The sequence below is a fragment of the Peromyscus eremicus genome, chromosome 15 (assembly GCF_949786415.1).
Source record: "Peromyscus eremicus chromosome 15, PerEre_H2_v1, whole genome shotgun sequence".
Taxonomy (NCBI): Eukaryota; Metazoa; Chordata; class Mammalia; order Rodentia; family Cricetidae; genus Peromyscus; species Peromyscus eremicus.
The window spans coordinates 5,620,281-5,642,125 of NC_081431.1; the positions used below are offsets into that span (position 1 = coordinate 5,620,281).

General features: G+C 51.0%; 1 protein-coding gene across 2 annotated transcripts in view; it reads left to right on the forward strand.

Annotated features, from left to right (window-relative positions):
• Positions 1-21,452, forward strand: part of Smyd2 (SET and MYND domain containing 2) — a 42,467-nt gene extending 21,015 nt beyond the window's left edge. Inside the window, exons 3-12 of one of the 2 annotated variants that reach the window (XM_059280638.1) lie at positions 1,057-1,167; positions 3,155-3,215; positions 3,942-4,066; positions 9,102-9,169; positions 11,658-11,760; positions 14,473-14,583; positions 16,069-16,189; positions 17,554-17,728; positions 19,487-19,595; positions 21,079-21,452. In XM_059280638.1, the coding sequence (XP_059136621.1) occupies positions 1,057-1,167; positions 3,155-3,215; positions 3,942-4,066; positions 9,102-9,169; positions 11,658-11,760; positions 14,473-14,583; positions 16,069-16,189; positions 17,554-17,728; positions 19,487-19,595; positions 21,079-21,159 (1,065 nt within the window). In that variant the 3' untranslated portion in view covers positions 21,160-21,452. The remainder of the gene's footprint in view (positions 1-1,056; positions 1,168-3,154; positions 3,216-3,941; positions 4,067-9,101; positions 9,170-11,657; positions 11,761-14,472; positions 14,584-16,068; positions 16,190-17,553; positions 17,729-19,486; positions 19,596-21,078) is intronic. The other variant, XM_059280639.1, reaches the window with a different exon arrangement.
• Positions 21,453-21,845: the final 393 nt, after the last annotated feature.

Consider the following 21,845-nt stretch of genomic DNA (forward strand, 5'->3'; position numbering starts at 1 on the left):
CCACCTCATCCTTGGGCTCTGTGGTTTAGACTCCAGCTAAAAACAGCTCCTGTGCTCCCGAGGGCATATCTTATCTTTATTTCCGCTCCCTGCTCTCAGTTATATCGGGCATGGTGTTATTTAACTCCACAGAGCATCTTGGCCCAGAACTCAAGCCCCAAGGATAAGTACCACTGTGTCCTTCCGCCACCTTGCCCCTCTCCACGGACGGTGTTCCCACCCCTCCACTGATGACTGCGGTCTTCACCCCTCTACCAGGGGCAGAAAGGCTTCAAGGTGATATAGGAAGGAATATAGTTGCTCTAATAAAGGAATCTGAGGGACCTGTGTCACCAGGTCCCCAGTGGATGTCATTGCTGGTGTCTGGGTGCGTGACAGACCCTCAGTCGTACAAAATGGCCTAGAGAGGGTTGTCAGTGATTTGTTCTGACTTGAGACCAGAGGTCGAAATGCAGCAGCGTGTAGACAGATCCCTCGCCCAGGGCCCTGCCCTTGGTCAGTCTCAGCCCACACAGACTTCCAGAGAGGAGCAGCTGAGGAAGGAAACAGGAAGCAGTCAGGTATGGTGGCTCATGCTTGGAATCCCAGCACTCAGGAGGCTGAGGCAGGAGGATAGCTATGAAGATTAGTCTGGAACTACATGGTGAGTTCCAGGCAGCCTGAGCATGTGACCCTTAAAAACATCCCCCAAACAACAACAAGAAACACCTTGACCAAGCTAGAGTCAAGGTTAGAGGATTATATCAATCTTTAAAATATATTGTTGACTATAGTTTGTGAGCATTCTCGAGTTTTCCAAAAGACAGTGTGTTCCACTTGACCTTGACTGGGGGTCTTACTGCAGTTCTCTTCATACTTTAGTCTGTTTGTGTGACCATCCGTGTGTGACTGTGTGTGTATGTTTCTGTGTGCCTGTCCATCTGTGTGTGACTGTGTGTCAGTGTCTGTATTTGTGTGTGTGTGTGTGTCTGTATATTTGTGTGTATGTCTGTCTGTCTGTTTGCCTTTCTCTCTGTGTGTGGATGCTGACAGTTTTATTTAACAAAACTCACCCAGAAAGAAGACTGGCCTCTGCACAAGCTGGAGTGCTCATCCATGGTTGTTTTTGGGGAGAATTGGAATCCTTCGGAGACGGTGCGGCTCACGGCAAGGATTCTGGCCAAACAGGTGAGGAAATGTGATGATGTTCAGCTGCATTAGTTTTCATTAAAGGTCAGAAAGATGAGTGACTGAGCTAGGCTGAGCATGTGGTTAAATATTCCTGGACTTCAGCTCTAGTCACACCCACGTGTAATGGGAGGGCACTCAGGCATAATCCTGGCTGCTTCTCCTGGGCAGTTAGGACATTGCTTACCCTGGAACAGGAACATAGCTGTACCAGTTCACTTCAGAGTTTTTTTGGGATTTATTTACATAGGAAAGCATAGCCGTGACTTTATAGCATGGAAGACCAACCTGGCCTCCTAGAGCTTCTGTGAGCTGGGCAGGTTAGGGGACCTTTGTCCTGTCCCCTTTGTGTGTCAATTTGTGGTCAGTCCTACCCAAGCACTTGAGAATTGCATGCCTTGTCTGTCAAGGCCTTTGTTTTGAAGTCAATGGGAAGACAGAAGGGCTTGTCTTTGTGATCCACTGGAGGCAGCATGCCTGTGGAGGGTAGAGGTCTCGCTGTCCGTGTCAGTGTGGGCCTCTGAGCTGCAGATCTGGTTAAAGCCTGAACTTCATTCGTCTCTGTTTCCCATCCCTACCAGCACCCACCTCCTCTTCCAGTTTGTCTGCTGGTGTTTCAGTCTAAGATGAATATGATTGTAATGGTTAGCATGTGCCTGTCCCCAGATCAAATTTAGGATCCTGGGTGTGTAAACAGAAGAAGAACATTCTAGAACTCTGAGCTCATCTTCCCACTGCGTTCAGCTGGGGTCAGGTGACTCAAGTGACTCTCTGTCCCTGAGTAAGTGGAACAGGGGTGGCCTGCAGAGTAAGACGCAGAGATGAGGGTGGTTTTCCCTGGGGAAGGCCACCTGCCCCTTCCTAAATGACAGTTCTCTATGAAGTAAAGGTCTGTGGCAGAAAGAGGCATGATGTGAATGGCGGAGGTCTGGGAGTGATCAGTCCCTGATTGCATCAAGCTCTGCCCACTGGGAGACCACTCTCTCCCTTCCTCCGCTCACTCTCCCAGGATCTCAGGTGGTGCTGTCCTAAGGACCCAGAGGGAGCTTGTATGCTTTCCTGAGTGAGGTGTCCCCCTCCACCGACAGGATGACTTCTCACAGAAGTCTGCTGTCTGAGTGCTGGGATGAGTTTAGAGGTTCCCTTTAGTTTTCATTATGATTACCACTAATCAACGATTAAATGAAAAGTTACCTGGCCGTCTTTTCATCTCCGTAGGAATAGGTGATTAAAAAAAAAAACAGACCATTTGTATTCTAGGAGCTTGCAAAAGATTAGGGGAGACAGGCGACCCAGGGGAAGCTTAACTTGTTAACTAGGGAGGTGAGAGCGCCCCGCCAGACCAACCACCTGTATCCCCAAATTGAATGGCCAGATTACAAAGCCCAGGCCTCAGGCCAGCTCCAGAGCTCTGCCTTTGAACTCTTGTCAACACCAAGTTTATTCATGGCCTCAAAGCCTCGTGGGTTCACTATTGTTAGCTCCTCTTAGGACGTCTAGAACAAAGGCAGCATGCGTTTCAAGTACGGCTAGGCTTGCAGATACAACCCAAAGTGCTCCTTTTGAAATGTGGAATTTGAGATCATTTTAGCCTATGCTTAAAGAAAGTGGAAAATGGACGGGGGTTTTCATTTTGTTCTTTTTTAGAAGGAGAAGTAATAAATAGGATGGTTTGTCTGTAGACATGGTCCTTTTAAGTCGGGTCCCTAAAAAGTTGTTTTCTGGCCCTGTTCTTTTCTGTAATGAGCATTTCCGAGCCTACTGTGTGTGCAGTGTGTTAGGGAGAGTGTGGGCCTTTTCAAAGCTTTTAAAACAAGCCCTTTGGATCTGGAGGTCGGGTGGGCAGACTCAGAGCCAAGTGTGGACTCCTTGGGTAGTGTTCTTCCTTGAACATGGTTGTCTTGTCTTCACTTGGACAGAACAAGGGAAGTGCTGGGTTTGAACCCAGGCGTTAACGTTTCTCTCTGATTCTGTCTCCAATTACTAGAAAATCCACCCGGAGAGGACGCCTTCAGAGAAACTGTTGGCTGTGAAGGAGTTTGAATCCCGTAAGTATGTCTCTAGTGGATGCTCTTTTAATATGCATCAGACAAATTGAAGGCAGAGATAACTCATTCTCTGAGTAAGGATGGCGACTTCTAAAACTGTTAGTTGTATTTTGACTCACGTGCTATTTTGAGATATGTTCCTAATGTTGTTTCTCCCCTGGGTTTATAAGTTTATCAGGAAATGTTAAGGGGAGGTAGGAGCTCATGCAGTGGTCCTCTCTGCTCCCAGCATGCTGGGTGTTTTTGGGTAGTCGCTGCTCTGCAGTCTAGAAAAACTGATGTCTGTGTGTGCACGTATGTGCTGTGCACGCATGCAGGCTGTGCACGCATGCAGGTGCTCACGCACACATGTACCAGTTTATGTGGAAGCCAGAGGACAGCCTTGGGCACACAGTTTACCAACTGAACTGTTTCCTCAGCCCCCAGGTGATGGCCTTACCAAAGGGCATTAAATCAGGGCTGTCAGCTGCATGACGGCGGCCCGGATCCCAGGGTCCAGAAGGGACACTGAGGTTGGCTGTCACTCACAGCTGCTTCTTTCTAGCCTCACTACTCACGGCCAGAGGGAAGTTTGTGTCTACATGACCTTTGATTGATGGAGGAAGAGACGGTTTTTCATTTAGACCGTGTCATGGGGAAAGTATTCTCCAGGCTCGGTGGTGCCCGCCATGATGTTTCTAACAGGAAGGACCCAGGGTTTCTGTGGTGATGGATTGTTTCTCACAGATCTGGACAAGCTAGACAATGAGAAGAAGGATCTGATCCAGAGTGACATTGCCGCCCTCCATCAGTTCTACTCCAGACACCTGGAGTTCCCCGACCACAGCAGCCTTGTGGTGCTCTTCGCCCAGGTAAGGATGCCAGCGCCCGGGAAGGCCGCCTTTCCTTTCCCTTCCCTTCCCTTCTCATGCCCTCCCTACGGCACCAACTCATGAAGACACATGGAGATGGTGACAGTATCTACCTGACCAGGTCCTGGACCCTGGGGAGGTGAAACAGGTGCATCCCTGGGGCTCACTGGCCCAGCCAGCCTAGCTCACTTGTTGAGGTCCAGGCCAACGAGAGACCTTTCTTTACTCAAGAAGCAAGGTGGGCTGGGATAGAGAGATAGCTTGGAGGTTAGGAGCATTTGTTTCTCTTCCCAAGGACTTGGGTTCAGTTCCCAGCACCCACATGGTGGCTCAGAACCATCTGTAACTCCAGTTCTGAGAGACCCTATGACCTCTTCTGACCTCCATGGGTACTAGGCATGCACTGTACATACGTACAGGCAAAGCATTAATACACATAAAATACAAAACAAGAAAATTAAACAAGGTGGACATTGCCTGAGAAACAACACCCAAGGTTGTCCTCTGGCCTTCATACCTACACACACACACACACACACACACACACACACACACACACACACACACACACAAATAATGAATGAAAAAGGTAAGAGTGCAATAAAAATTATTATAAATGGAAGGGGGAAGTGAGTCTTCAACCCCAGTGAGAAACACTGTTACTAGTTGGGTGAATTATCCATGGACCTAATGTTTATGTAGATATATTTCAACCATGTGATTATCATAATAGGAAGTTCCTCCTTGTAAAAGGAATCCTGGGTTCCAGTTAGGAATGTTCAGGTGGAAGCCAATGGTCTTGCTCATTTCCACACTCCCCTGCATCTGGGTCACTTTTCTCACAGCTGTGGGGAGACACCCAGCAAGAGCAGCTTGTGGAAGGAGTAGTTTGTTTGGGCACATGATTTGAGGGTGCAGCCCATGGTAGGAAGGCAGGTGGCTGGGGCTAGACAGAGCGTCAACGCTGCATGCTTTTCATTCAGTCCCGGACCCCAGACCATGTCATGTCACCACCCATGTTCAGATTAGGTCTTGCCACTCCAGTGAACCTAATCAGGGCACTCCCCAGACATGCCCAGAGGTTTGTTTCTGGAGCAAACCTAAATCCTGACAGGTTCGCAGTCGGTATTAATCATCACAACACCCGAAGAGGTTGGATGTGGGTGTGGGGCAGAGAGTTTTGGGAAACTGTGTATGCAGGAAGTTTTTCTTACTGAGACGTGGTTATATGAGAAAGTAGAACAACCAAGTGAAGTTTGTCACAGGCGATGGCAAAGAAAACCTTTAACAGAGTGATGCATGCTGGTAGGCCTTCCGTGTGCTGATGTGCTTGGCTCAGATGAGACCACATGTCCACATCAAAGGTCAAGTGTACGTGTGGGGAAATAGAATCAAGTGTGTGTGTGCCTGAGAGAACACACGCACACAGGTATGTGCATACCAATATATAACAAGGTAATTTATTCTTACAACCTTTATATTGATTACATCTTAGTATCCATTCCCAACCTCATGTGACACGTGCATGCTTCATTCCTATTTTTCGTTTAATAGGATCTCATGTAGCCCAGGCTAGTCTCAAACTCACGGTGTAGCCAGGAATTCTGATTCTCCTGCCTCCACTTCCCAAGTGCAGGAGTTACAGGCTTGCACCACCACACCCAGGGTTACCTGTATTCTAGGCAGACACTCCACCACCTGAGCCACATCCAAAGCCCCACACACCACATATTCCATGTGTGTGTGTTTTAGGGGGATTTCAGTACCCCTGAAGAAAATGCTAAAGCACAAAAGAAATATGGCTCATACCCACCTTGCCCCGGGGCCTTGCCTGGGCCCCCAACTGTGTGTATGCTGTTCTACCCTTTCCTCCAGCTCCGGAGGCTCTTGTCGGGTACCTCACAGCAGCAGCTGGCAGCTGAGGGTGACTGCACTCCTCTGAGCTGTTTTAATCACTGCAAACCTGTGCATGGCTGAGAAGTGTATTTTTGGTGTGCGGCCTACATCTAGTTTAAATGCTAATTATGAGAATAGCTTTAGCAAGGCACTTACGCCTGATTTGACTCGGAAAAAAAGCACCATAGTCCATGCATCTTTCTTAATGTGCAAGTTCACTTTTCTTCTCTAGGGATATCTCAGAAGGGAAGGAAAGCTGGCAGGAAAATTGCTATGCAGTTTGGCTCAAAGACCATCACGGCCTCTCCAAAAGGAGGAGTGAAGGCCATGGGCTCACAGGAGATGCATGCACACTCCCACAGTATAAGGGGATGGAAAGGGGTGGAAAGCCAGGCATCAGAGGCTGACCCAGCCAGGGTTACCATAGCAGAGGGGCTGCAGACCAGAGGACCAAGAGCTCAGTCCCCGAAGACTGGGGAGCCGACTCTCCCTCCATCTGTTTTGATATCTCTCTATTTTCATAGTATTTTTATTGATTGCTTGGGAATTTTGCATCACGAACCCCAGGAATATCCCATTCACTCTTTCATTTAGCAAGCATTTCATTGTGGGTACCACGAGGCATGAGTCCAGCAGGAGAAAGTTGTTGCCCTGTACCTAACCAGTGACACCGAGGAATGGAGTTCACACTCAAAGACATTTTATTGAATGAAAGAAAATCCCAATTCATCCTACCTAGTGTGGATCGGCAGCCACTGGTTAAAATTCCAGTGACGCGCTTGGTCAGGATGCATGGAAAGATAGCGTGCAGTCTTCCACTTAGGAACGCCTAGGTCTTTGGGATTGGTTTATGAACCTGTAGTACTCACCTCTTCCTATTCCTTTCCCCTTCTTATCCCTCCCCTCCTCCTTTTTCTTTTCCTTCCTCTTCTTTCTGGTCCTCAGTACTGCAAGTAAAGTTATCACAGCCTTTACTGTGGTATGCACCAAGACCCCCACGCTTTTCCAATAACCCTTTAGTTTATTCAAAACTGCTACATTTACAGGTAATAGATGCCGCTTATCATGAGAAATGGCAGGCCAGGGATGATGGCTGAGTGAACCCACAATGGCTGACAAATGCTTGCTAAATGAAAGAGTGAATGGGAGACTCCTGGGGTTCCTAATGCAAAATTCCCAAGTAATCAGTAAACATACTATGAAAACACAGAGAGATATCAAAACAGAAGCCCTGGCCACGCAAGTGTGAGGACCCAAGTTGGGATCCTCGGGCCCCCATTAAGCCAGATGTTGTCACCAGCCACCCGTCATCCCAGCAGTGGTCCTAAGGCAATGTGACAGGTGAGAAGGAGAGCCCCCAGAAGCTTGCAGGGCAGCAAGCCTGGCTTATGCTGCAGCCAACAGGAGACCCTGTGTAAAGTGAGGTGGAGATGAGACCTGACACCAGAGGCTGTCCTTGAACCTCCACACACCACCTTCCCACCCCAGTTCTCTCACAGAGAAAAATTTTAAAAAGGAGCAAGCATTGTCTGGTGTGCAGACCCTGGACTTTGTCAGAATGTCCTGTCCAGATTCTGGCTCCCTTTATGCCACTCACATCTCACACATCCTTGAACCAATCACTCAACCCTGGGGACCTGGGACCCCTGGTTTCCATATTTGTAAGGTGGGCTGCTACATTCATGCTAGCAAGATACTGAGGGGTTATGAGGTGGTGGATCTGGGGCACCCAGCATGATGGTGCCTGGATGGAGGGGGCACTCAGCAGTGCTCTTTGGAAGAAACCGTCAGAGGTGTAGCCTTGTCTCCAGGAGTGGGAGGAAGTGGGGCCTCTGAGAGGTATTGGGGCTAAATCAGTTTGCACACATCTCCCAGGCCCAGGAGTCCCCGCCACCTCAGCCCTCGTCACTGACTGGCTTTGTGACTGTAACTCTGGTTCCCCTCTCATCTTCTACAAAGAGAAGAACTGAGTCTTCCAGCCCTGAGCTTCAGTACGTACAGAGAACACCTGTGGGATGTTCTCCTAACCAGCTGAAAGTTGCCCTGGTTATCCTGTGTCAAGGGCCCTACACATGCTTGTTACTGTGTGTGGAAAGAGAAGTTTGCAGAACTGACATCCATAGCCATCATTTTCAGCCTGTTGACCTTGAGTTAGACCTCCAGCATGGTGACAGTTGCCATTGGAGGGAGGGAGTGTGTGTGTGTGTGTGTGTGTGTGTGTGTGTGTGTGTGTGTGTGCGCGCGTGCGCATGCAAAGGCCAGCCTTGCATGTTCTTTCTCTAGACCTGTCACTGGGATCTGGGGCTCACTACTTAGGCCAGGCAGACAGCCAAAGAGCTCCAGGGATCTGTCGGTATTCACCTCCCCGGGGCTGGGATTTACAAGTGTACACTGCATGCCCAGCCTTTTTTTACATGGCGTCTGGGGATCAAACTCAGGTCCTCATGCTTGCAGGGCTTATGACTGAGCCATTCCCCCAGCCCAACTCCAACCTTACATCCTCAGTACTGTAAATACAGCGTTTCTTCTCAAAGATGAGACGGGGCCAAAGAGTGATTTGTCTGAAACATGAAAGACAAAGTCATTGCCTCAGGGTTTTTGGTTCCTCTACCTCTCAGAGGAAGGGACCACAATTCCATAGATGAGGAAAGGCTTTTGAATTTACCATCTCACCTTCTGAGGTAGACGTTGGTCACCAGGTTCCTTTTCTAGTGGCAGATAATTTGTGGATATGATCGAAATATCACACACACACACACACACACACACACACACACACACACACACACACGCACACACGGTCTCATTGGAGCTCATGACCCGAGGTAGTCTGACTCCCAAGCTTCAGTCCCAGAAGCCCCATGGCATGTCCCCACGGTGTCCCCACACCACTCTGCGACTGAGGGCAGCCACACGGAGGGCTTTGACAGCAGCACGTCTGCTCTGTTCGTTGAAACTCAGAGCTGATGACTAAATTTATGAGGACACAGGGTGCCACGCTGCAAGAACAGCCTCCACACCACCACGCCAGAACGTCTTGGATAATTTGTCGAGGCTGAAGCTGAAGAAATGACGGGCAGCTGGGGGTGGGGAGCTGTAACTGGAGCTTTCTTACTCCCCCCCCCCCCCGTTTCTGCAGGTGAACTGTAATGGCTTCACCATTGAAGATGAAGAGCTCTCGCATTTGGGATCGGCGATATTTCCTGAGTAGGTTGAGTCTGACTCCGTTCCTTTCCCTTTGTACTTATTTAACACTAATTTGATTTTTTTACATAACCCACCTGACTGCGTGTGGCAGACATGAAACTCCAAGTGAATTAAAACAGCTTTTTAATCTGCCACATTTCAAAATATTTCCCTACACTTGAGAATCTGAAGGTGGCAGTTAGCAGAGCCCTGGCGGTGGCGTCCCACCAGGCCCGGAGCTGTGGTTAAGGAGTGTCAGTGTGCAGAGGAGCAGCCTGTGGCCCGCTGGGAAGCGAGCTCTCTGCAGGCCTGTGGCTCTGGAAATCTTGTTTCTTATGCTCCAAGTGAGACATTAATTGCTGATGCAAGAATTAGCCATGGTTTGAGTAGGGAATATATGAGCTTCCTTTTGGAATATGCCCACGGAAAGTGGCACAGTTTGGAGGGATGCTAGGCCGAGAGTGAGCTAGAGAAAACTTTGAAAGCGTTATTGAGGGTTTTTTTTTTTGTTTTTTCTGGTGCCTTCAGGAATATTTTGATAATTCCTGAAAGGCTAGCTCACGTGGAGGTCTTTAGGGCTGTGCTGTTAATGATAATTCCAGAATGATTGGTCCCCATTTCCCAGGTGGAGCCAGGGAAGCCTTCATGCACCCTGAGTTAATCCATACTGTACCGAGGATGCCTTCTGCTCTTCCCTGCCATGCACCAATTCTTGTGTGTGTGTATCTGCTACAGCCTGCTGACATCAGGGGAGTCTGAAGGAAGGGACCTGAGTGAGCAGAGCCTGATTCCTGCAGCTTGCACCGGAGAGAAAGGTCCTGGCACTGGCCCTGAGGCCACAGTGGTCAGCTGCAGGCAGAAACATGGCCAGGGTCAGAATACCTCTCGGCAGAGACTCTCAGGCTTTTGTAGTTGGGAAGAGAACAGAGAAAAGAACAGGCGTGGGACTCTGTGAGGACAACCTGGACAACCTTGGTACTGAGCTGAACTCGGCACGGTGGCCTCTGTTTATGAATGTCTGAGGGTGTCTGAATTTGAGACCTCACCGTCTCCCATGGCGGCCAGAAGTGCCAGTCCTAAATACCATATTGCTTGGCTATCTGTCTTAGTGCCCTCCCCACCACATTCAGCAGTCTGTTCAGAGAGAGATAGCCTAACACTTCTCCAGGATGGTTCTAGAAGCCTGCTCTGCTTTGCTTTTAACATGACCTTTGGGAGCTTTGCTTAGCAGATGTTCTGTGGCCTGATGCCCTGTGCATCCCTTGTCAGGAATCTAAGGCTGTAGTACAGGGTGCAGATGTTCCTCCCCAGGAACAAGACCAGGAACCGGCTGCCTGTTTATCCTGGGTGTAAAGCCAGTCACCCACTCTACTTACACCTCTAGCAGGCAGGAGAGCGGGAGGGTCACTCCCCTCCAGAACAGGCACTCTGGTGTGGTACCCCTTCAGTGGTCCTGAGGCCCCTTCCCTTTTCTGCATCCTGGGGCAAGCAAGCGAAGAGCTCTGTCTGGCCTCTCGGGGGTCAGGCAGTGCTGGCCCTCTGAGTGGTGAGACACAGACAGGTATGCCCACCAGAGCATAAGCCCCAGTTTCTGGGAATTTTTAATTGGGGAAAAATCCTTTGGGGCTGAAATCACATGAGTGTGTGATTTCAAAGGCAGCATTTGTGAGATCAAGCACTTTCCCCTGTAGTTTAGAAATTTCTGTTCTCAGAACTTTGACCTTGATATAATCAGAAAGCTCAAAGCACCTCGCCTAGGCGAGTCTCTCTCTGTCCTGTCCCTAAAAAGCAGACAGTGAGCAGCAGGAGTGGCCATGTCCCAATTTCCCGGATTTGGAGATTGAGGTGCTTCTCTGGGTCCTTCGGGGGTCACAACCCCCTCCCCAAGCAGCTGGGATTTCTCAACATCTGAAGGGGACATTTGAGGAGTGATCCACTTAGACAGAAGGACAGCCCCTTTGTCCTGTGTCCATGCATACCTGGGGGGCAGTCAGCAGCCCATTGTCCTTTGAGTCTACCCGGAAGGAAACTCAGGAGAGTTGTTTTTCACGTAGCGCTTAGAGGTCCTCTTTCATAGGAGGACTTCATGTTTGCGTACGCTGAAAGAGCAGCACGTTAGACATCAGGGCTGAGGTGCAGCTCACTTGGTGAAAGTGCTTGCCTGGCATGCATGAAGCCCAGGGCGAGCTGCATAAACGGGGCATGGTGCCACAAGAGGATCCAGCCATCAGGGTCACCCTTGGCGTAGTGAATTCTAGATCAGCCTGGGCTACGTGAGACCTCATCTCAAAAAACAAAAGAAAATAAAACAACAAAACCCCAAAAGGCTAGGTGTTAGTCTAAATGCACAGAGAACATTCTCTTAGAATAGTCTGAGCTGGCTCTATACTTTAGCCATCTTACAAAGACGCAGTCCCTCTTAACCCATCAAACAGGTAAGCAATGGGCGGCCCCGGCAGTCTGCCCGCCACCGCCTTCAGTCAGCTGGGTTTCCTCTTTTGATTGACAGTGTTGCACTGATGAATCACAGCTGTTGTCCTAATGTCATTGTGACCTACAAAGGGACCCTGGCCGAAGTCAGAGCTGTGCAGGAGATCCACCCAGGAGACGAGGTGAGAGTGTAGCCATGGTGGTCGGGCACTGGACTCAAGCTGTTGACAGGCAGAGCTGCCAGATCCACGTGACCACCGTGGTGACTCCTGCAGATGAACGGTATCGGTCCCTGGGTCTTCCCCCTGTTATCGATCAGATTTGGGACCTGGCTTGATGTCCCTTGCTGAATACATGGGTGCTTTGCCATTTCCCAACACCAGCAGAAACAAGAAATAAATTTGGGTTAAAGTCTTTTCCCCCCAAATTCATGTATTTTACTTTGTGTATCTGAATGCTTTGCCTGCATGTATATATGTATGTGCACCATGTGCATGCCTGCTGATTCCCCTAGATCTGGGGTTACAGCACCATGTGGGTGCTGGGGATTGAACCTGGGTCCTCTGTAAGAACAAGTACTCTTAACTACTGAGCCATCTCTCCAGCCCCCTTCAGTTAAGTTCTTAGCCAAGGTTTTACAGTCCGTGTTTCCCTCTTTTCAGACAATTGGCTGGCGAGCTCCTTCCTGTCCCCTAATACTTCCCAAAGCTCTAACATGGTTGTCTGTATTTGTTGCTTTTCTTGTGGTGACAGAATACTCAACAAAAGCAGCTAAATTGCTGGGTGGTGGTGGCGCACACCTTTAATCCCTGCACTTGGGAGGGAGAGGCAGGTGGATCTCAGTGAGTTCGAGGCCAGCCTGATCTGCAAAGTGAGTTCCAGGACAGCCAGGGCTACAAAGAAAAACCGTCTCAAAAAAACAAAAACAAACAAACAAACAAACAAAGCAGCTAAATGATGGAGTGTTTTCATTTTGTGGGTCCAGCTGGGTCCAGTTGACAGTCAGTGTTAGCGATCACATTATTGAACAGATAGCCCAGCAATACTGATGAGGCACCGTTCCAAGTTGCATCTTTGAGGTTCCTTTCTTAAAGGGGAACTCAGGTGGCCAGGTGCATGCCCAGATCAGGGAAGTAGAAGCACTTTGGGGACAGGAGGTGCCATCAGCCACATTCCTTAATGCAGAGAGTAGAGCGAGCCACATGCTCCCTATTCCCTGAACGGTTTCTCTTTCGGATGCTGTGGTCACCTTGCGTGACTACCCTTTCTAGGTTCAGTTTTGGTTGGACCAGTACTGCTGTTTTGAGGGACAGGTCTGAATATTTAAAAACTGAAGTAGAATTATCAGGGCTAAGCGACGAAAGCTTTGATTTCTCTGGAAGGTTTTCAGTTCAGAGCTGACATTCAAGCCCCCTTCCTTCTCTTTGCTAAGTCCTGTGTGAGGTGGGAATCCAAGTCTGGAGCTAGGATAGTGAGGTTCCTCAGTGTTTGTGGAGATGAGCCTTCGGCCTCTTTTAAACCGAAGCAGACTAAAGTGCCCAACCCTGGCGGCTGTAGAGTGGCCTGAGAGGCTAAGGCCTGTCTTCCCAGATAGGCTGTCTGAACCTCTAATGGCGCCACTGGGGTGGCCTTTGTCGCCATCTTCTGGACGAGTCTGTTTGTTGCACTGTCTACCAGTCATGTCAAGGAGTCAGGCCTGGCCCAGCACACTGGTGTTGCGGGGACGAGCTGGCTAGTGTTTTCCTTCTTTGTTGGCATGCAATCGTGGATTGTTCATGTGGTGACTTCAGTTTGGGGACGTCGGTACTTCCGGGGTTATTTTCCCTCAGACAGAAAGGAGCCAATTCCTCCAGGTTCCAGGTGTTAGATCAAGATATGCCCCGGGCTTGCCCCTTGAGTCAGGGACGCCCCAGTGAGGCACTGGCTGCCACAGCCTCTAGCCCTGAGCTGTTGTTCCTGACTGGCTGGCAGGGCCCATGGACCTTGCTTGCCACACTGAAGACTTCCAGACAGTGCCTGGGTGTGTGGGATGCAAGCATTGCTGTTCCTCTGAACGGCTGATGGCACTACCCAGCAGGCCACATGTGACTGAGGAGAGCTATGAAAGGCCCCAACACAAATTCGTAAACATCTTTAAAATATTATCAAATCTTTGTGATTTTTTTTTTTTAAAAAACTTGATCGTATGTTCTCAGGCATGAGCTATATGAATAACATCCTGTTGCAATGTCAAAAGGTCAGGCATACCCAGAAGGGATGACCTTCTCTGTAGGCTTCAAATCTTAGTTCCAGACTGTTCTGTAACAGGCAAGGCCAGGAGAATGAAGGAACCCTTCCATGTTCCCTGGCCATCAGGGTCACAGCTGCTGCTGAGTGAGGCCACGGCCACTTACATCCTGGAAGCCATATTTGCCACACTGCCCTGGGGGCTACTCAGAGCACCCCGCCCCCCAGCTCTTGGTCTATTACATGATGTCAGGAGGAAAAGTGAACAGACCTGGTGGGTAAGCCTTTGTTCTCCCCTGCACATGCCCAGCAGAGACATCAGTGAGAGCATGGAGCCATCCCACGTTAGGATATAAAGGGGGTGAGTCCTGAGGCCCCTGCTCCTGGCCCTGAGCCCAGGGCAGGTCCTTGGCCTGATGTTTGGTGAGGGAAAGTGAAGGGTCCTTCCATCTCTTAGCTTCTGGTTTAGGGACTGAGCCTACAGACCTTCTTGACACCACAAGGAGATGGACACAGTTCCACAGCCTCTAAAGAGATCCAGTGTTAGAGTAAGCAGTGTTTACTTGCTTGCTTTCTCTCCCTATAACCCCACCTCAGAGGTGTGCAAAGCCACAAGAGTGGTAAGAATTGTGTTCCCTATCGCAGACCTCCAGCCTCTCATACCCTAGGTGTTTACCAGCTATATTGACCTGCTGTATCCAACGGAAGACAGGAACGACCGGCTGAGAGACTCCTACTTCTTTACCTGTGAGTGCCGAGAGTGTACCACCAAGGACAAGGTCAGTTCACTGATGGGGAGGAAGAGAAGGGTGCACACTGGTGCCAGGGTCCCTGCCGTGAGCCTGCTCTAGCCCTTCCCCACACACTGGGTATTTTGACCCTTTTAACCTGGGTAACAAAGACAGGCAGAGGGAGTCCAGGTAGACAGGCTCTACTCAGATCTGCTGTTCAGCTGGAGAAACATCCGCAGTCCGCTGGGCAGGTGGGAGAAGGATCTACTGGATTTCTGTTCCAAGATGGCCCTCAGCAAAGCGCTGCCTCCGCAAACAAAGACCTGAACTCAGTTCCCACAGTGCACATCATAAAGACTGATGAGATGAGGTGAACTTAGAATCCCTGCCCTAGGGCCGAGGAGAGGTAGGAGCAGAGACAGGTGGACCACTAAAGTCCAGCCTCCCTGCTTGATGAGCTCCAGGCCAGTGAAAGACCCTGCCTCAAAAAGCAAAGTGGGGGCTTCTGTGATTACCTCGGGGGAAACATGAGGACCTGAGTTCAAATAGTAGCACATATAAAAAGGCACATGTTGCTGTGTGTGCCTGTAACCCCAGCGCCGGAGGGTGTGTGTGTAGGTAGCACAGACGTCAGATTGTTGGCACTTGGTGCTTGCCAGCCTGGCTTCAGGTGCAGTGAGGGACCCCATCTGAAGGGAATAAGGTGGAGAGTGAGAGAGCAGGGCACGTGAGACCCCCCTCTGACCCCTTGTGCCAAGGCATGCCCCCACCCCACCCCCCATGCTCAGCAAAAGCAAAAACAAGGTGACATCTAAAGTTGACCTCTGGCCTGTAACTGAAAGTTTTCCTGTGTCCCACCCGGTCCGCAACCGCTCAGACCCAAGTAAACACACAGAGGCTTATATTAATTAAAACTGCTCAGCCATTAGCTCAGGCTTACACTGACTAGAGCTCTTACACTTAAACTCAGCCCATTTCTGTTAATCTGTATGTCGCCACGTGTTCCGTGGCTTTACCTGTGTGCCATTACATGCTGCTCCCTGGACAGAGGGCTGGTGTCTCCTGACTCAGCCTTCCTCTTCCCAGAATTCTCCTTATCTGCTTATCCTGCCTATACTTCCTGCCTGGCTGCTGGCCAATCAACGTTTTATTAAACCAGTGTACAAAAGCATTATTCCACAGCATTGGCCTCTACATGGATAGACACACACAGTCAGGCCCAGGCTTTTTTAACTTGTCTCCAGGTTCTACACGGCCCACATTGTGGATTTTCAGGGCCAGGCCTGGTCACTGGTCTCTCCTGACTTATAGATGGGCAAACACTGACCTCCACCCACAGAAAACACACTTGGGATCCAGCCTCGGGAGGACTGGCCAGAAAGCCAGTTTTATGGTTTTGTAAAAAAGGAACAGAGTGTGGGGTTTCTTTTAGACCCGGATACGAGAGCCTCGGCCTCTGGGTGGGAACACAGGTATGATTTGAGCAGTTTGCCCTGGAGGGGACACTCCTCACTCTGGGGACATCCTCCTCAGGACAAGGCCAAGGTGGAAATCCGGAAGCTCAGCAGTCCACCACAGGCGGAAGCCATCCGAGACATGGTCAGATACGCCCGCAACGTCATTGAGGAATTCCGAAGAGCCAAGCACTACAAATATAACCTTTCTGTGTGTCCCGTCTGGGCATACTACCATCTCTGGCTGGCAGGGGGTGGTGGGAAGCTGGGAAAAGGGAGGAGGAGGAGAGTTGGGAGTAGGGGTTTGAATATGGAAGGAAGAAGGTCTCCTGTGCGTGTCTATGGGAAGATAGATGGCCGTCATAGCAGTGTCAGCTCTGCCTGACGTCCAGGGCACTGTCCTCACTACACCACAGTGGTTAGGCATGCCGCGTGGGGAAGCTACCCCTGGGGGAGCCGTGTGTGTTGATGCTGTAGTTCAGGTAGGCACAGCGCTGGGAGACTTGCTCAGCCCCAGTCACAGGGACACTGACAGCCGCCATTACCACCTAGAGATGAGGGAAGAGCTTCATGGACAGAGGGACACTGTTGGTGGTAGCAGATTCAGGGTTTGGATCACCAGAGTCCGTGTTCTCCCACAGCACTGCACTGTGTTCTCGGGATTTGAAAAGAGCTGGACTTTGCATCTCAGAGGACAGAGTTTAAAACCTCTCCTTTCTCCCCGTCCCCTCTTCTTCCCTCCATTCTTTCTTACCCCTATATCAGGGTTTATATGTTGTATATGCTGTCTCTGAGCTCTGTCTCCAGCCCTTCCCTCTTGGTTTTTGGGTTTTTTTTAAAGTGGTTTCTTGAGAACCATGCAGGAAGATGGTGGGCTGGCCAGTAACTCAAGTGTTGCCCACAGTCTGTTTTCAAGTTTTGAGACATGTTTTCATGGTGTGGTCTAGGCTGACAAAGAAGGCCTTTCACAGCCCAGGGGGGCTTTGAACCTGTACTTCTCCTTGGTCTCCTAATCAGCCTGGGTGGCGACATGAACCACTAGGCCCGTGAGATACATTGTTTCCTAACATTAGAAACCTCTTGAGAGGCAGGGTTGTGGGGTCCTTTCCTGTGCATGGGAAATGCTTCTGTGGGGCACAGCTTCCTAAAATGCTCCCCCGGGAGACACTGAGGTGCCCAGGTTCACAGCCTGGGTGAGATTGGAATTTCACTGAAGATGGCGGGCTCCATCCTCACTGTGGGTCTGTGCTGAGGCTAGCACTGGCTTCACAAATAAGGGGTTTCCCTAGTTTCTGCAAGGAAATTGCAATTCCCTTTCATTCTGTTTGCCATTCTGTACTTTACTCTTCCCAGAAGTGAGGGGTGGGTGGAGGGGGAAGAAATAATACTGCCTGGCCCACCTGGGATGCCCCGCCCTGCCTGGGATGCCCTGCCCACCTGGGATGCCCCGCCCTACCTGGGATGCCCCGCCTCACCTGGGATGCCCCGCCCTGCCTGGGAAGCCCTGTTCACCTGGGATGCCCCGCCCCGCCTGGGATGCGGTCATTTCCTTGACCTTCAGCACCCCCTAGTGAACTGCTGGAGATCTGCGAGCTTAGCCAGGAGAAGATGAGCTCCGTATTTGAGGACAGCAATGTGTACATGTTACACATGATGTACCAGGCCATGGGCGTCTGCCTGTACATGCAGGACTGGGAAGGAGCCTTGAGATACGGCCAGAAGATCATCAAGCCCTACAGGTGAGTGCTGAGTGGAACTAGGAGGCTCGGAATGAGCATGGTGGTTGTGTAGTCCTTCATGCCCTGTGTTGGAGGACTCCGGCCCAGAATAGGTACTGCTTCTTGGTACCCACATCTGGGTGTAGGTCCAAGGCTCAGCCCCACTGAGCCAGCTCCTTCATCCTTCCAAGGAGCTCCCTCAGGAGGCAGAGTAGCACAGGTTACCCACAGAAGTTCACTCAGGCTAGAGTTGGAAGGCCAGTAGTTTGCATCTGTGCCCACCAACCTCTTCTGTGTTAAATGGTACTTGTGACTTGGTAGGTGGAAGAGTGTGTGTGTGTGTGTGTGTGTGTGTGTGTGTGTGTGTATGGGGGTGGGGGGCGTCTCAGAAGCCTGCTTCCCACCACTACTCATACACACCATCCGCTTCTGCCAGTGGCATCTCACGGACCTCCGGGATCAGTGGGCTGGCCGTGGTTCCTGGTGTCTTCTCAGAGTCAAATAAAACAAGATGGGATTCCAGCCTGTAGTGATGATGACTTTGAGAAATGGCCCACCCTAGAGGGTTAGCAGACATCAGTGTGGGGGACAGGAAGCTAGCTGGCTGCCTCTGGCCAGCCACTCTAAGCCTGAGGCCCTATCATGGCAGAGCCCCCCACAGCCTGTACATTAGGCATTTTGGGAATCTGCTGTGAACAGTGTAGGCATTAGACTGGAACTCTTCTTCCCCCAGAATATGCTGGGTAATCCTGGTGAGCCTGAGAAGCCCTGGCTCTAAGACTGAGGCCTGGAAACTTGTCCCCCAGATCTCTGCCATCCACTCACCCACTGTACCCTCGATTGCCAGCAGGGGGAGCCAGCGAGGAAGACAGCTCTTAAAACATGCTCCTGGCCTGAGCTAAATGGGAGATCTCTGACCTTTCCCCTGCTCCTGGGGTGATGAGGAAGTTCTCTGGTCTCTAACCTTCCCCTGAGAGAGGGGCACAGGCAGACAGCATCCCAGCTCAGTAGCCATTGGCCCCTTCCTCAGCTTCAGGGGGTTAGGGGTGGGTGGACTACAGACTCAAGGCTTCTTAGGCAGCTTGCTGCCTCCTGCCTGGGAAGTCAGCCTTCAGGACAGACAATCAGCATGGACAGAAATGAGCAGACTGCCTGTAATAAGTACATCTTCCATATTTGCTCAGACACTCACCCACAGCTATATCCTGGGCTCCATTCCCAGGGAAATGGCTCGCTTTTAAGCATACTCCATCAAGCAGACCTGAGTTCAAACCAGAGAGAACACCTGACCCGGACACACGGTCCCCTGCTAGAGAGCAGAGAGAGACAAAGTAATCAGAGGTGTTCTGGCTTCTGAAGGCTTAGGGTACAGCAGGCAGTTGGGCTCTTCAGATACAATGTGTTTATGCACATGTGTGTGAGTGTGCATGTGTGTGTGTGACCTCTCTGGTTTGATGGGGGGCGGGGGGAGAGGCCTGGTTGCTGCCCCTGTGAAAGCAGTACTTGCTTTGACAGTTCCCCAGTGCCTTGCTCTGAGTGTAGCTGAAATAGAAAAATCTGGGCTGGGTGTGTGTTTGCACACCTCGTGGTAAGATTTCCCCAACAGTTTTGATGTAGCTTCACCCGAACGCCAACTGCAGAGCACTTCCAGTGTCTCTGGTGGTACATGCTAGCCCATCCCCACCCTCGGCCCGGGACCTGGTGGACTCCGGGGAAGCCTTGCTGCTGCTGTAGAGAGCTGGGCAGCCTCTGATGTGGTGACGTGCTGTCTCTTTCCAGTAAGCACTACCCCGTGTACTCCCTCAACGTGGCCTCCATGTGGCTGAAGCTGGGAAGACTGTACATGGGCCTGGAGAACAAGGCTGCTGGAGAGAGAGCCCTGAAGAAGGTGCGTTTCGGGCTCGAGGCTGGGGCGTGCCGGCAGTGAGGTCCGCTTTGCACTCACATGTGCCCCAGTGCCAGGGGAGGCCGGTGGCCACAGGGGTTGAGGAGGGCGACCCGCTGTAGACTACCCTCTGGCCATGGCCTTCTGGGGTGGTTTCAGCAGATGGAGGCGGGGTACGATGTGAAGCCTGCGCTTGGTCTAACCAGCCCTTCAGGATAGGCATCACACAGCAAGGGGGCTGAGCTGGGAGCGGGGGAGAGTTCTCCACCTGCCTGCACCTTAGGACTGAGAACCCAATGCCTGGTCTGGAGTCAGAGGGCTGGGTCTAGAGAGTCACTCAGGGTTAGGATGTTGCGTGGGCAAACTCTGAAATGAACTTAACTGCTGTCTCCATTCATGGAAGCCAGTCACACGTGGGCTGCTCTTAGAGCAGTGAGGTAGAGTTTCTTGATGGGGAAGGCCCAAGGGGGCCACCTGAGGAGTCCAGGGTGCACGGTGGTCCTTCAAGTAGGATCCCTGAAGCTGGAAGCTTTACCCTCGCCAGCCGAGCTGGGATAAAACACTTGTGCAGAAGGCCCAGGGACCCCAAGCATGTGCCGTCCATCCGTCCGTCCATCCGTCTGTGTGTGTGTGTGTGTGTGTGTGTGTGTGTGTGTGTGTGCGCGCGCGCGCGCGCGCGTGCGTGCACATGTACAGGTGTACTTATAAATAGAAGACAACCTCAGGTTGTCCCTCAAGATAGTCCACATTGTTGGCAGAGTTTCTCAGTGACTTGGAGGTCACAGGTTAGGGTAGGCTGCTCTGCCATTGAGTTCCCAGGATCCTCCATCACCAGTACCAGCTTGGGCCGCCCACCATGCTCAGCTTCCTTCTGTGGGTCTGGGCCTGGGACTCAGGTCTGGGCCTGAGACAACACTTTACTTTCTGAGCAGTCACCCCAGCCCTGCTGTCCCTGTGGAGAGCCCCTTCTGGAAGCTCATCCTCCTGAGGAGGAGTCATCCTCCTGAGAGGTCATCCTCCCTTTGTTTTACATGGATGTTGACAGTGCAGTGTGACTTCGGAGTTGGTCTGCCCAGTCCCCCACATTTCCCAAAGCGTCTGTGGAGTACTTAGGGAAATGGGGTCACACCCCACATCCCAGATTGAAGAATCAGGGTCTGGCTAAGGTGACGTGTAAGTTGTGTGAGTGTCTATTGGTGTCATGTCCATTGTCTCGGTGACGTCAGGGAAGAACACCCAGTTAGGTCACCACCGGAAAACATCAGTGAGTCTAAAATGTCTAGAATGGTGGGTTCAAGGCATGGTGTGAGGTGAGGCCCTCTGGGTCTTCTCCTGGGTATCTGCGGGGTGAGGAGGAGGCCGTGAGAGGCGGCTTGCGTGCTGTGTCTTGAAGTGCTGACGTGCAGCCTGGCCTCGTGCTGAACTGGGTGCAGTGGGCCAGGAGCCTGGGTTGGGTTCAGCTGTCCCTTGTCTTGCTATCTTCTAGGCCATTGCCATCATGGAAGTAGCTCACGGCAAGGACCATCCGTACATCTCCGAGATCAAGCAGGAAATTGAGAGTCACTGACTGTGTACCCCAGCTTTCCTTCAGAAACTTCATAGGACTTGAATATTTCCAACCTCACGGGTCACCCCAGCCTTCTGCAAAGCCTAGCTCGTGCTGTTTTCAGGTTCATGTTCAGCTCTGGCCTTAAATTCATCTCCAGTGCTTTCCTTTTTAGAAAGGGTCATGGCATGATTTCATGTAATATAGATTTTGGGGGCAGATTGAGCTTTAAAAATGCAATTATTTTTCCTCTGTGCCTGCTGGAATGTTCTGCACAGAGCTGAATGAGGAAAGAATAAAAGCCAGTCCTTGAAGTGTTTGTCTTGTTGCATCTGTGAGGACATGCTCGTGTGTGCATGCGTGCGTGAGTGTGCGGTGGGGAGGCTCTCTCAGTCCTTGAGCCCAGGTCTCTGCCCAGGAGTGGGGCCAGTCATCTTTGGTCCGAAGTTACTTTCACAGAACAGTGATTCTGGAGGAAGCGAGCAGGCAGGAGGGAAGGTGCTAGGCGCAGTCATCCGGCCTGGGTGCCCCTCCCTGGCAGGACTTGGCCTCTTCCAGGCTTCTCTTTGGCACCTTCTAGAGATGCTTAGTGATGCTTCATCTCCCTGCCATTTCCCCTCTCGTTCCGTGGACTGTTCCCTGTGCATGACTCTCCTGTTTTGGAAAGACTCCAGGGTAAGCTTGAGAAGGAAAAAATAATTCCTTAC